Source organism: Corylus avellana, chromosome 1 (genome assembly GCF_965113065.1).
Source record: "Corylus avellana chromosome 1, dhCorAvel1.hap1.2, whole genome shotgun sequence".
NCBI lineage: Eukaryota > Viridiplantae > Streptophyta > Magnoliopsida > Fagales > Betulaceae > Corylus > Corylus avellana.
The window spans coordinates 4,708,517-4,724,151 of NC_142490.1; the positions used below are offsets into that span (position 1 = coordinate 4,708,517).

A 15,635-nucleotide genomic window follows, 5' to 3' on the forward strand; every position below is an offset into this window, starting at 1 on the left:
CATGATCTCAGGGTCCCATAGCACATCACTTCATCACCGTCCAATCCAACTAACCCCAACCCATCACATCTCAGTAAACTAGCCCACTCTTTCCGTTGGTTCTTTTGGTTGGGTAATTTCTGAGGAGCCCACCGCAGTCCATTTCACTCCCTAGGTCACTACATTTTTTTTTTTTTGCTTTTGTCTCTCACTTTCCTAAATGGAAGAGAAAAGTGAAATTCCAGAAAATTGCATGAAAATGATGTTCTTTGCATCTTCTTTTCTCATCACACTTTTTCCTTTTTCTTTTTTGAAGTTCATCACACATAATTTTGGACTTTAAGGTGGTGAGTTCAATTTTGTACAAAAATAAAAAATAAATAAATATATATTCATTTTTTTTATTTCTTGATTTCATTTTTTATAAGACTTAATTTAAAATGCACATACAAAATGGGGAAATTATGAGAAAAAGACATCTAATTTTGTTGTTACATAATTCATAATTGTTGGCAGCCAAAGAAGAAAAGATAAGTCTAAGTTTGGTTGTCTCCGATGGGTTGCTCAATTGGCTGTGGACCACGTCTTATGAAACAGAGGTCACTAGTTTAAATTTACCTCATCCTTTCTTTGTATGAACATGTCAAAAAGTCTAAGTTTGGATCTATTACAAAACCAAGTTTTTTTTATTTTTTATTTTTTTGTAAATAATAAAAAAATACGGATGATCAACTCAGGACACGACAAACTACTTAATTCTTTTTGTTTTTGTTTTTGTTTTTTTTCTCTTGTCTTGTCTTATCAAAATAAAAATGTTAACAAAACATTCAATTTTGTCTTTATTTTCACTTTTAATAAAAAAAGTATTTTCAAAACCATTACAAAAAATTCAAATCTTATTTCACATTTATATCACTTTAATCACTTCTTATTACTATCTAAACAAAAAATTTACAACAAAACTCTTTACTAAAAATACACCCTTTAAAAATACACCCTTTATATTTCTAAAACACCTGAAAATAATTTAAACTTATGTCACATCAAAATAACTTTTGTAAAAACAAAAAACATTCTCAAAATTCAATTATAGCAACAAGCACTCTAGAATCCTAGATTCTACCTACCCATTTTTACTGCTCATGATGGTACCATATATTTTTTTTTTGGAGGTATACTATTTTCTTACTTGGCAGTATATGATTAATGATTATACCCTTTATTCCTGTCGTTCAATCTAGGGGAAATTAATAATCTTCTATTTCCTTTTTCTCTTCTATTTAAATTGATTGGATCAACTAGTCTTTTATACTTTCATATTAAAAAGTCATATAACTTTTTTTAAAAAAAAAAACCAAATTTACCTTACATTTCTTTTCATCTTATTTTTTATTTCTATTTATAGCTTCCAAAAAATCACACATGTTTTTTTTTTTAAAAAAAAAAATTCGAATGCACAATTGAGAGTAAAACTGTGATATCTCGTACAACAGAAAAAACTGACGTAAAAAGAATGTATTACGGCGAAAAAAGATTGCCAATTCGCCTTATTAGCTTTGGTCTGGCCGCTACAATAAGTTGACTGAAAGGTAAACGGTTTTATGGAATCTTGGGGAGCCCAAAACGACGACAGTGACATTCTCACTTCACCCTCCGTAATTTTACTGCAATTATTATCATCATTTGCTTACTTTCTTTTCTTTTCCTTTCTCTCTCTCTGACATTTTCCCTTTCAGATTCTTCGCTCAGAGCCCACAAAGCATTCCAAGATCCAACAATGCCATACATCCTCAGTTTCTTTTGCAAAACTAGGGCTTTTCTCTCTCTAGGTCACACTTTTTTGGCACCCGAAATTTCTTTTTAATTGCACAGAAAATCACTCTCTTGCATTCTAATTCTCCGCCAAGTTTCAAAATTTGGGGTTCTTGAATTCGATTCGGTTTGGAAATTTTAATTTTCGGGTCAAGATCAGAGCTCGGATTATCAGTAATTTTGAATTCCTTTTTTTTTTTTTTTTTTTTTTGGGTTGATTTTCGAGTGGGATTTTGGGGGGGTTTTTGATTTGTGGAGTTTTGGGGTGTGAATAATTGATCAGTGGGTGCTGGGATTGACAGGTGTCGGATTTTGTGGTTTCTGAGTTTTGAGGATTGTTGAGGTGGTGGTGGAATTTTCAGTGTTTTTGGGTTGAAGATTGTGATTGGGGATTGATGGTATGGTTGCTGAAAAGATAGGGTTTTGCATGGTTTGGCTTTGATTTGGTAGGCTCTGCATGTATAAGCCATAAGGGGTCCTCTGCTCAGTTGTGGAGGATCCCTGTTGAAAAAAAAAAAGAAATGAATTTTTAGTGTGATTTTTGGAGGGTTCGTGAAATTTGTGATAAATTGCTACGGTGGTTGAATTGGCTGAATAATCAAGTCGGGAGGTGTGGAACTTCGCATTTTTTCATATCGGTTTCGTGTGGCTCTGTAAAGATTTGGGTGGAAATGTTCGGTTCTGTTCCGGATAGGGGGCATGAAAGCAGTGGAGTTTCGGTACCGGTTTTGATTCCCTGGTCATTTGTGTGGCGTCATGGGGGAAGAAGCGTGTCCCTTTGTGGTTCTTTCACGAGGTGGGAGGCTATAATTATCATACTTTTATCTATGTATTACTACCCAGATCTGAATTTTTCATGTTATAGGCATTGAATAGTTTTTCATTTAATGTGATCAGTATAGGTTTCCTTTTCTGTTTGTAGGCTTTTCTAGTATATAAATTGGATGTGTGATATAGGGGTTTTTATTGGGTTTATCATCTGAACAGGTGGTCAAGATGTATACCTATGTCTCCGGTAGAGGGATGCGATGATATATTTCAAGTTCTTTGCAACTTGACACCTGGACATCACCAGGTTAATTCTCTCTTTTGATTGATATGGTTATACTAGTCACAAGTAGACAGCCTCAAGTCTTAACTGCTCTCATGTCTATCATTTTTGTGATTTTTTCTAACATAAATATCAAAATGTAATCACTTTTAATGTAATAAAAATTAAAATTTATTAGTTTGTGCAATCCCAAGCAAGTATAGTTAATAGTCAACCCAGTATCCAAGACAACACCAAAAACCCTAACCCTAGGAACGGTAGGAGGAGGGGCCATACCTGAATCTACATTGCTCGTCCTCAAAGCAACCGGTGGCAAAGGGTTGAGAAAGCCACGCGGAAGAATACTCTTCGCCAGTTTAGGGTTTCTTTCATCACTGAGCCGAGCCACCACAGTAGAAAATGAGGCCGAAATAAGAGGTTTAGTTGATATTTGGATGATCGCCTCTGACGAGCTAGCACCGTTAGCGCCAGCCAAACTCATTGGACCAGATCGAACAAAGACCCCCACCGAAATCACCGGAACCAGACCAACCATTGGTGGACCTGCCGTCAAATCCTTTGTCATAGTCTCCGATGTCCCGGAGTTCGGACCAACTTTCGGTGAAGCCTCTGGCATAACCTTCGTCAACAACTCGCGCGTCCTGGGCTTACGAGCCCCTTTAGAAAAAACCGAACCTTGGACTTGGTCTTTCGAAATGGAAAGGGCTTGGGCTTGTGCACTCGCCTTCAAGCCCATGGATATTTTTTTTTTTTATTATGAATGGATGTAAGATATCTACCATTAAGGATAAACTCAATACCTTAATGAGGGTCAATTGTCTAAATGGAAAACGTAGGTAGTCAAAGGGTTATTAAGCTATGCTGATAAATTTTTGAAAGAGCTGCGAACTGATTCTTATCCATACTAACAGCATCAAAGAAGCATTTCTTACCATTATTTCTCATGTCCATTGGACTTGGAGAAGGCTTATAATCATGTTAATTGAGAGTTTTGTTAATACTTGTTGAAGAGATATGGCTTTGGGGAGAAATGGAGAGCTTATATAGCACATTGTATTTCTACGGTGTGGCTCTCCATTCTTATTAATGGTTCTCATTCTGGATTCTTTAGCAATTCTCCTGGATTGAGACAGGGAGATTTGTTATCGTCATTATTGTTTGTGGTTGTTATCGAGGCACTGAGTAGGATGATATCTATTACAGTGGATAGGGACTCTTATCATGATTTTCAATGATGTTGTGGAATAATGAAGGGCTTTTAGTGTCTCATTTATTGCTTGTAGATGATACTCTGATTTTTTTTTTGATAACGAGGAACCCCTCCAAGGTAAGGTCATTTCATGTACCCACCCTATTAGGTAAATCTCGGACTCTTGAACAACTCCGTCATTTGCGATGTCTATTTTTATGTTTTCAAGTGGTTTCAGGGTTAGATTAATTTGAGCTAAATTAGAGCTAGTTCTTGTTGGCGATGTGGGTGATGTAGAAGGTTTGAGTTGTATTCTTGGTTGTAGAGTAGCATCTTTGCCAATGAAGTACTTGGGTGTGCCACTGGGAGCTTCTTACAAGGCTACATCTATTTGGAACGACATTATTGAAACAATGGAACGTCTTTTTGTTGATTGTAAGAGGCTTTATTAGTCTAAGGGAGGTAGATTGACTTTGATAAAAAGCACTCTTTCCAATTTGCCTACTCATTATTTGTTTCTCTTCCCTATTTCTGTAGGCGTGGCTAATAGGCTTGAAAAACTTCAAAGATTTGTTATGGGGCGGCACCGGTGCGAGTTTAAGTTCCATTTAGTAAATTAGTCTCAAATTTGTACTCCGATAAGATCATGTGGTTTGGGGTAAGAAACCTAATTCAGTTCAACCAAGCTTTACTAGGAAAATGGTTATGACGTTACAATATGAAGAGAGAGGCTTTGTGGAAATCGGTGGTGGAAACTAAATATGATAGTTTTAGGGGAGGTTGGTGTTCTAAGGAGGTAGCGGGGCTCTTCGAAGTGGGAGTATTTATTTTTTGATAAGTAATAATGATATAAATCAAAAGCGCAGAGAAGCGCAACCCATATACACGGGAAGTATAAGTAGAGAGCGCCTAGGAGGGAGAGAAGTGAAAGAGGAAGTCAGAAAAACTAATTACTAAAGGAGCTAGCCAAGTGGCCATCCAAGAGTAAAGAGTAAAGAAGAAAAGATGAGTCAGTTCCTCTATAGTCCTAGTAGAGTCCTCAAAACATCTAGCATTTCTTTCAATCCGTATACACCACATAAGACATAGAGGGATCATCTTCCATACTACCGCGCTTCGAGCACATCCTCCCGACCACCAGCAATCGAACAAATCCCTCACTCTTCGAAGTGGGAGTATGGAAATATATAAGGAGGGGAGAGAATTGTTTTTAAGATTTGTTACATATGAGGCGGAGATGGGTCAAGGTTTAGGTTTTGACATGATTAGTGGTATGGGGAACAGCCCTTGAAGATTTCTTATTTGGATTTGTTTGGTATTACACATTGTAAGGACACGTGGGTGGTGAGTCATATGCAGTTTGAAGATGGAAATCTTCAATGAAATATATTTTTTACCAAACTAGTATATGAATGAGAGATGGATTTGGTCTCTTTTTTCTTTGAGTTGTTGTATTCTTTCTGAGTAAGGTAGGGAGATGAGGATATAATATGTTGGATTCCTTCCAAAAGGAGAAAGTTTGAAGTGAGGTCCTATTATCATGTTTTATCCATTGGAAGAGTATTTGGAGAGTTGAGGCTCCTTTGATAGTGGCGATCTTTGTGTGGATGCTGACATTAGTGAAAATCTTTACCTTGGATAACCTGAGAAAGAGAAGCTTCATAGTGGCCGATTGGTGTTTTATGTACAAGAAGAGTGAGGAGTTTATTGATCACTTTCTTCTTCATTGTGAGGTAGCAAGAGAATTATGGAGTTTGTTTTTTCCATCAGTTTGGTGTTGATTGGGTTATGCCTATAGGGGTGAGAGAGTTGTTGGTGAGTTGGAGAGGTCAAGTGGGATGCCGTAACATTTTGGAAGGTTAGAGGTTGGCTCCTTTGTGTTTAATGCGATATATTTGGAGAGAGCATAATGAAAAGAGCTTTGAAGATCGAGAGACTTTGGTGGTAGAGCCAAAAAATATTAGGTTCAAATCCCTTTACACACGGTTAGCAATGCATAACAGTCTACCTTTTTCTTTTTGTCCTTGTTTTTTCTGATTTTTAGGACTTTTGTTCTTCTTTTTCTCCCTAATAAGGGGTTTCTCTGATATACTTTGTGTGCTAGTGTTGTACCCCTCAACGCTTTTCTAATGACATTGAATTATATATAAACTCAAGCCCAAACATAGTTAGAAGATCTCTTGTATACTCCATGTGTACTAAGGTTGTGCCTTTCTGCGCTTTATTAATGATATTAAAGTTACTTCTTTTTTTTTTTTTTTTTTTTTTTTTTTTTTTTTTTTTTATGTCGGGGAACCTCTCCAAGGCAAGACCCTTCAGACCCGCCCCTGCAGAGTAAACCTTAGTCTTGTGCACCGCACCCTTGAAAGTTTCCTACACGGAATTGGTTAAATAGCTGGCTTTTCACCAGGGGTGTGGCCTCAAGAAATTGTTTGCACCTGTGAGGTGTTGAACCTTAGACCTTGAAATGAGCAAACCTTAAGACTAAGGCCTCCACCACTTGGGCCACCCCTTGGGATGATATTGAAGTTGCTTATTTTAAAAAAAAAAAAAAAAAAAAAAAAACATAGTTAGAAGATCTGAAGGATAGAATTTTGACTGGCCGCGTTTTGAAACATGGCTTCAAAGTGAATATGATGCCATGGGCATGGATGAGTTGTAGGATGAAAGAGGACTCCCATCTCTACCATAGTATCAATACAATATGGATAATTTGTGCATTTCTAGTCTTACTGACAATCAGAAAGGAACCAGCTGCTAATATATCCGCCTTGGAATCGAGATGGGTATAGTAATGCATGTAGAATGAATTACACACTGGAATTGTAGGTTTCAAGAACTTGTGTGGTATATCTCTTAATATTGTTTATACTTCTTGATAGTGGATTTCATCAAGGTTCTGCTGTCTATTCTTATGGGCGCAAAGAGGCGGTTTTAATTTGTTTAAAGATGCTCACATATCCCAAAAAAGAGGTGCTCATTGTTATGCTAAATAAATAATGTCACAATTTTTCTTGTTTTAATATTGAACTTGTGTTTGTTGGTCTGATCCCCTAGCATTTTTTTTTAAGAAAATATATTTCTTACACAAAATCGAAGGGAATGTTTTACATTCTATGATGGGTGTTGGGGACAGAGAGAAGCACCATGCATTTCTTTGAATGCTATTGAGTGCTTGCTTATATGTCGCCACCCTACAATGGTGGTCATGGGACCCTTATACCCATGGGCTAGACATACTTACTGTTGATATATAACTTGTGATACTTATTCAAACCAATTTCTGATGTTCAGAATTGATGTTTTCATTGATATGCAGTACAAGTTTTGTGTTGATGGAGTGTGGAGGCATGACGAGAGCCAGCCCTTTGTAAGGGGGGATTATGGGTTAGTGAATACCGTCGTTTTAGCTAGTCAACCAGATGTGATTACTTCTACTTTTAGTCCTCAGACACCTGGCAGATCCAACATGGATGTGGATTATGATGACAATATGCCTGTGGTAAGGGAATTTTTATTTAAAAGTTAAATTCTGTGTGTAAAATGCTGCTAGAATTTTAGATTGTAGCATCAGAGTAAGTATACTAACTCTCCAAGTGTCATATTTGTTTCCCATCCTTGTGAAGGAAGGGGTTCATGAATTTCCTTTTTAATTTTTCCTTTGGATTTTCGGTAAACCATTATAGCCTTCCATGCGGAATGAATTGGACCGAATTTTTAACAGTCATTACACACACACCTGTGTTCATTGTATAACAAACAAACACATGAATGTTCATTCTATTATGTTGTATTCATTCTTTATCTATGGTTCACAACTTACATACAGACAAGCATTGTCATTGTGTCATGCTGGTGTTTTCATGTTGTGGATTGACCTTAAAGTATTGTAATTGGAAAGGAAAAATAAAGTTATCTAGGAAAAGTAAATACCAAGAATGTGGCAATGGGAATAGCTTTTCCCTATAAAAATGAAAAACTAGACATGTATTCTCCTAAGAAAGTTGTTTAGACTGTAAGCCCTTCTCTGTCAAATCTATAATTAACTATGCTTCTTTCCGTTTGTCACAAAAGAACAATCCAAAGAGCTAGAGAACATTTTTCATAATCATGATAATGCTTCGTAGCACTTAAAAAAGGAAAAAAGATAATGTTTCTTAGCTGTTCACACTTCTTGGATCTCAGTATTAACTTTAATAAAAAATAAAAAAAAGTATTAACTTTAATAATAAAAAAAAGTATTAACTTTAATAAAATGATTCTTTGCATACATGAAAAGGGGAAGTGGGTGGGGGGTTCTGATGTCACTGTTATGATTTTGTCTGAATACTTCTGTATATCTTGTAATACAAAATAGGCCACTTTGTCACATGGTACTTTGCAAGAAGCTGTTCCAAGGATATCATCACCTGATCTAGAGGTTTCTCGCCACCGTATATCCGTGTTCTTGTCTGCACATACTGCTTATGAGTTGCTTCCTGAGTCAGGCAAGGTTTGGATACTTTACCCCTTTTAGGAGCTATTTATTTTGTAATTCACTGGAATTTGATCCCTCAAACTTGGTAAAATCATTACTTTCAAGTTCAGTTGTCTCAACAGTCTTTATTGTCTAACACTGCAGGTCATTGCCCTGGATGTTAACTTACCGGTGAAGCAAGCATTTCATATTCTCTATGAACAGGTGACTGTTTTTACACAGATACCCACATGAACAGTTAAGCTTATGCACGCAGACGATTGTGGTGTGCACACAGGGAGGGGAGGGGGGGAGCTGAAGTCTCCCATACATTTTTGTATATTATTGCCTTTTGTTATATATTAGTAGTCTCTTGGACCTATCTTATTCATAAAAAGAAGGTTTCTTTGACTTATCTCTTTATTATATGACTTATTTGACTTTTCTGTATATTTCTTATTTTTTCTGTTTTTGTGGAGAGAGAGAGAGAGGATCTATTAATGCTTTGTAGCTTTTGCTGATTATTAGCCTTTTCCTAGGGTACCGTAACTACAGTCATTTTTTTTTAAAAAAATTATTGTGTTCTCGTATGTTAGCTTTTAACACATATATCTTTGCTGATGTTTAACCTTTCTTTTTGCCATTTAAATTGCTGATTATTAGCTTAGATGTACATCTTTGCTGATACAAGCTACTTCCAGGGAATTTCTGTGGCTCCTCTCTGGGATCTTTGCAAGGGTCAGTTTGTTGGAGTTCTTAGTGCGTTGGACTTCATCCTAATTTTGAGAGAGGTAACTCTGCAATAAACTTCTATGTTATTTGTGCTGTGGTAGCTTTGAGTGAAAATTGTTTTCTGTATTTTAAAAATGAAAACATACAAGGGTTGACGACAGAAACATCGGGAAATGTTTCTGTGCTGTGATAGTTTTGAAGGGAAACTGTTGTATTTTAGAAGTAAAATGTTCGAAGGTTTACATCAAAACTAGCAACTTTACTTCCGCTTGCATCCCCTCTAGGGTCCCAAGTATGTGCAAGGTGCACATGATGCTTAGTCTCGTGAAACCTTCTAAATTAAGATTAGAATAGCACCTGTACCTTACCACAAATATTAGGGAGACCATTGATTTAACTATTCTTTTTTCTCTTCATGTGCTGATCTAGCAAGTGTCACTGTATGGTGAGCGCAGGTAAGACGGGGTTCTGCCCCCTGGTCAATTGGTTTGTTATGATCTGCGGTAAATAAAACTTTGTTTAAAAGGTCTCATGATTGAGAAACCTTTAAACTAAAGGTAGACATACTAAGTAGCTTGTTTCATATGCCAAAGAGAGTAATTTTGGAAATGATTTTAAACATCATGCTTAGAAAAATCCTTGAAGTTTCAGTCTCTTGTCCCGTGCCCATATCCCACCCAACCCTTGCGTCCATAGCATGCTTAGGGTGTCTTGTGCTCTTCAAAATGTTTATCCTTAGGTCATGATATTTTTCCTGTTTATGATCCATAGCCATCTTCACCTACCACAACTCAACAGTACAGAATTATCAAACAGACTTGCTTATATAGTTTTATTTTATTTTCTACACTTTTTTTGTCTTCATCTGATTTTATTTCTATTTTGGTTATGTGACTGAATGCTTGACCATCTAAGTTTATCGTGTGTCTTCTGGATGCTCTTTTCCTTGTCCCTTTTTTTATTTTATTCTTTTATTATTTTTTAATTTTTTAATTTTTTAATTTTAACACAAAAGCACATGTACTTGTATATTAGAACATATATTAGGCCATTTAGCATGTGTAATCCACTAAATTTCAGCTTGGGAATCATGGATCAAACTTGACGGAGGAAGAGCTTGAGACACATACTATAGCAGCTTGGAAAGAGGGAAAATTACATATTACTGGAGCAATGGATGGCAATGGGGAATCATTCCCTCGGCGGCATCTTGTTCATGTAAGTGCTTCTTGAGATTCTGTACCAAAAGGATGTAGCACACAAAGGACTTGCTTACCTCTGCACTTTCTGTATGACCTAAGGCTTGTACTTAACTTCATTCTGACTGCAGTTAGTGCTCTTACATGAATGCATTTATCATATTCACATGTAAAAGACTTGGATATAAAATAGCACACATACACGCACACATGTTAAGGATGCCAGAATTTGCATGTTCTTTTTTGACTTCTTTAGTTTGGGACTTCTGTAAGCATCTAACTTATCTGCTGTTGATGGGATCTGAAGAGAGATAATTGGGTTTACTACCCCAATAATCAGTGTTCCCTGTCAAATAAAAAATGCATGAGCTTGGGAGAATTTGGAGTCTGTTTGCTCAAAATAATTTTGTATCTTGATGGTGGAATGTGCGCTTACTGATAGTCTAATATGTATTGCTCCTGTAATGCACAGGCTGGGCCTTATGATTGTCTGAAAGATGTTGCTTTGAAAATTTTGCAAAACAAGGTGGCTACGGTTCCCATCATCCATTCTTCACTGGACAGTTCTTTTCCACAGCTACTGCATCTTGCTTCTCTGTCTGGAATACTAAAATGTAAGTTTCTTCCAGGTTTGCCACTTAAGGGTAAATGATTTGAAACTAATCCATGAACCTAATTTTCAGGTATCTACAGATATTTTAGACATTCTTCTAGCTCCTTGCCCATTCTTCAACAACCGATTTGTTCAATTCCTTTGGGTACGTGGGTTCCAAAAATTGGGGAATCAAAGCCATTTGCAATGTTGAGGCCAAATGCCTCTCTTAGCGCTGCTCTAACTTTATTGGTTCAAGGTGATTTTGATTCTCTTTTCACTACTGCAAAAGCTTTTTGGCTTTGATGTTCTTGGAATAAAGATAATAAAATTTTACTAGATAATAGGTCTATGACTAAAATTGAAAAAATGGAAAATAAAATAAAATTCAATCACACATTGGTTTTTATCTTGTAGGAATTGGCATGTTAGTCTTAGCCTTAAGTCTCTGCATCACATACCGGAACTTTGTTCTTCCCTTGCTGCAGTTTGCTTTTATTCTTTAGGTTCTTCTGGAGGAGAGTGCCAATGATACTGTTTGTCAGTTTGACAAGGCATCCTTTCTCTGCTTATCCCTTAATGAACTTTTAAGAGGAATGATATTCGATAGAGGATTTTTTTTTTCTTTGCTCAGAGTATTCAAGTACATGTGATTCTTTGTTCTCCATGATTTTAACTTCATCACTTTTTGTTTAATGACACTTGATAAGCAGCAAGCTGGTTTCATTTTAATAGTTCTCCATCATCTGCCTGTCTTATGCTATTACACATTCCCTTTGCAGCTGAAGTTAGTTCGATACCAATAGTGGATGATAATGGCTCGTTGGTGGATATATATTCACGAAGGTCATCTTCTCTCTCTTTAGTTTTGTATAAAGGCATTATTTAAATGATCCATATCCTTAACCATATTGAGGTGCGCTTGCCATTTCCTTCTCAGTGATATCACCGCTTTGGCAAAAGATAAAGCATATGCACATATTCATCTTGATGAAATGAGTATTCATCAGGTAATTTCCTAATGTTACCTACTCATCTGACTCCATCAGGCATTTAGGCTATATGGTAGTTATCTACCTTTGTACATAGATATATTGTCAGTTAAACGCGCATCAGCCTTATTTCCATTGTTACCTGATTGTCTCGATGTGTCTATGTTTGCTTTCTATGAAAAGTGGAAGTTTATCATAATTGTATGTGTTGCTTTGGATGAGGGGGATGTGTCGTACTCTATATTGTTTAGGTGATTGGGTTTCCTGATGTATGTTGTTAGGCCCTGCATGACAAATTTGATGAGAAAGATCTTTGTAATCATTGGAAGAAATCATCAAATGATTCTGTTGATACATTCGCATGATTAAATGTTTTACAATCAGTAAACTAGATTTGTTTTATAAGTAATCGAAACTTTTTATAAAAAACATAAGGCGCCCCTACGTACACAAGTATACAAAAAAAAAAAAAACTAGAGTAAGCTAGATTTATTATCATAAGATATATTTTCCAGCAAAATCGATCTATTAAAACCTCATAAGCAAGTGCCTAAATATACTCCCAAAAGATAAGTGGGTCTAGGAAGTCATGTTGCCTAAATCTATCTAGTTCTAAATATCCATTAATTTTGAGGCTAATAGATGTGGCTCTAGTAGGGTCAAAGGTAGGGTGGTTTAGGCTTTGCCTTGGGAGAATAGGGCTGTTATGGGTGTTGGGTTTCAGGGTTTTTTTAGGCTTCTTTTGGGGTCTAGGGTTCTTTTATGGCTTTGGTTTTTATGGGTTAACGAGGGTTTTCCTATGTATACTCTTTGTGTACCTAGAGGCGCATTGCGCTTTTTTGATATATACAACATTACTTAGGGTTAAATACTAAAAACCCTAGGGTTTGGACACTTTATTTGTTTCCCCCTAGGTTTTGATTTGTATTACAGGAAGTACCTGTGGTTTTGATAAAGACTAAATTGGTCCTTCCATCCATTGACCGTTAGTTGACTTAACGGAAGTTCACGTCACTTACACATGGATTAATTAAAATTTGACACCTGGCATAAGTGGTCACGTCATCAGTGATGATGTGGCCACCTAATTAAATTTTTTTTTTTTTTTTTAAAAAAAAAAAGAAAAGCCACCCCCATTTGGCCGGATGGGGGTGGCCGAAGCCACCCCCAATTTTTTTTGGGTGGCCAAAACGACCCCCAATGGTGGTTTGGGGGTGGTTTCGGCCACCCCCATCCGGCCAGATGGGGGTGGCCTTTTTTTTTTTTTTTTTTTTTTTTTTTTTTTTTATATATTTTTTTATTTTTTTTTTTTTTAAATAAAAAAAATTTTATTAGGAATGATGACGTGGCCACTTATGCCAAATGTCGAATTTTAATTGGTACACATGTCAGTGACGTGGACTTCCGTTAAGTCAACTAAACGGTCAATGGCTGGAAGGACCAATTTGGTCTTTATCAAAACCACAGGTACATCTTGTAATACAAATCAAAACCTAGGGGGGAAAAAATAAAGTGTTCAAACCCTATGAGGGTTTTTAGTATTTAATCCCATTACTTATATAAAAAAAAAAAAAAAAAAAAAAAAACATATCCTTGAAAAACCTCAAAGGGTTGGCTTAAGTGGTAAGGACCTTGGTCTTGGTGGGATTCCTATCAAATCTAAGGTTCGAATCCTCTTGGATGTGGACAATTCTTTGGACCCAACCCGATTAACTGACCCATGTGAAGGGGGCATTTTGCACAAGTCCAAGGTTTATCCAACATAGGTGGATACACAAAGTGGCTCTACGTTGGAAGGGTTCCTCATCATCAATATATATATTCCTCCATTTATTTAAAATTAGATTTGAACCAAGGATAGGAAAGGGTTTCTGAGAAACACGTTAATGAGTCATTTTCCTTTGCTGGGGATAAGCTTCCTTCTTCACAAGCTTATCCACACCCCAACTGGTAGCTGCTAGGTCTTACCATCTCTTTTAAATTTCTCTACCTTACCATGAAGGCTCAAAGAAATGTTGATTTTCCATCACCGTCATTGGGAATGTACTAGTCGAGTGATTGTGACAAAAATGCAAGGAATTGTTCTACTTGCTTTTTTCAACTCGCTTGGAGTCGATGTTTTCAGTGGGTGACAAATGTAAATTTGAAGTACATTTATAATGGATATAAACACACCAGAGAAATATGCGTATTTATACATTCTCAAAATGTGCATTTTTAAAAATGTGTAGCTGCGTTATTTGCGTGGGAAAAATAATCAGTTCTTACAAATGACTTGCAGCAATTGCTGTAGTTTCTTCACAAATTTCCAGATGTGAAATGTTGTGTCTTTCAATCAGGAATCAAACTAATAAATTGCATGTCAGATAAAAAATTGTATGTATGCGTTACCTTGTCTCTGAATCTGCCGTTTTCTACATTTATAGGCACTGCAATTAGGGCAAGATGCAAATTCTCCTCATGGCTTCTTCAATGGACAGAGATGTCAAATGTGTTTGCGATCTGATCCACTGCACGAAGTGATGAAACGGTTGGCAAATCCCGGTAATTTGCTTAGCTCTGTAGTATGTTTTATGTTATCCCCCTCTTTTCATGTAGTAGCTTGTTGACATGCATCCTTTCAGGGGTTAGGAGACTTGTAATTGTGGAGGCTGGCAGCAATCGTGTGGAAGGTATAATATCATTGAGTGATGTGTTCAACTTCTTGCTAGGTTAGCTAGAATTGTTGGCTGGCATTTCGCGCATCACTGGGTTGACCATGGTGCCATTGGGGGAAGTACCATTGTTTTATTGACATCTTGTATCTTTGAGCTACGCTTTCCTTCCCATTGTGAAAGGTCTAATTTGTCTCTCCATGTCATGGTTTGACGAGCCTCATGCTTCTGAGTTTCACTCCCTTTTTTAGGATAGAAAATTTTAAAGAGAAAAAAGAAATCTGTAAATTGTGAGGATTCAATTTTTCGCCCTTTTTTTTTTTTTTATTCACTGCTCCTGATTATTATCAACCCTGCATCTGGCTGGCACAGCTGCCATGTTTGTGTCTAATGCTAACAGAAAATGAGGCAGGCAAAAGAAAAAAGGAACAAAAGGTGATTCGTATGTGGCACCTCTTGCTGTTGGTGGGCTGTACGTAAAAAGTTGGTTACTTCAGTTTTAGAGTTGCTGATCTTTGGTTGCGCTGGCCAAAAAGGAAAAAAGTATCTTTGGTTGTCGTTTTTATTGTAACATTACTAAGTGTGACAATTCATCACGGGTTTTTTAATTGTCTATAAATTTAAGATGGCTTGTTTATTTCTCTTGTTTAAAAGCCCTTGATAATAATTTTTTATTTTATTTATTTCTCATCTATTTGAAGGAAAATCGAAGGCCTAATAATGTTCTTAATCCAATCCACAATTGAAAGATTACCTAACCTGAAAGTGTCTGGAGGCAATGGAGAGATTTGTATAAGGGGCAGAGATGGTCCTGATCATCTCCAAGAGGGAGAAAGCGACATGGTGGATTTAATGGGGGATGCCCTGCCAAATGATTTTTCATATGAAAGTTTCAGCTTGTGATGGATCTCCTCTTAACCCTGTTGCTTAAGAAGAGGATGTTGAGAGCAGATTGATCCTGCCTCCTAGGGTTGTTAAG

General features: G+C 36.6%; 1 protein-coding gene across 1 annotated transcript; it reads left to right on the forward strand.

Annotated features, from left to right (window-relative positions):
• The first annotated feature begins 1,631 nt into the window (after window positions 1-1,631).
• On the forward strand, window positions 1,632-15,293 carry SNF4 (sucrose nonfermenting-like protein). The gene is made up of 13 exons (XM_059581416.2): window positions 1,632-2,587; window positions 2,779-2,866; window positions 7,351-7,533; window positions 8,389-8,523; window positions 8,653-8,712; window positions 9,189-9,278; window positions 10,300-10,437; window positions 10,891-11,032; window positions 11,102-11,269; window positions 11,793-11,856; window positions 11,951-12,020; window positions 14,429-14,546; window positions 14,627-15,293. The coding sequence occupies exons 1-13, from the start codon at window positions 2,463-2,465 to the stop codon at window positions 14,716-14,718; spliced, it is 1,473 nt and encodes a 490-aa protein (XP_059437399.1). The 5' UTR covers window positions 1,632-2,462; the 3' UTR covers window positions 14,719-15,293.
• Window positions 15,294-15,635: the final 342 nt, after the last annotated feature.

What these genes read in the sequence shown, in the direction of transcription:
- SNF4 (XM_059581416.2), top strand. Translation starts at nt 2,463, where the DNA reads ATGTTCGGTTCTGTTCCGGATAGGGGGCATGAAAGCAGTGGAGTTTCG. An exon ending in CTTTGTGGTTCTTTCACGAG is followed by an intron (nt 2,588 to 2,778) that starts GTGGGAGGCTAT and finishes TCATCTGAACAG; the next exon opens with GTGGTCAAGATGTATACCTA. An exon ending in GAAACGGTTGGCAAATCCCG is followed by an intron (nt 14,547 to 14,626) that starts GTAATTTGCTTA and finishes GCATCCTTTCAG; the next exon opens with GGGTTAGGAGACTTGTAATT.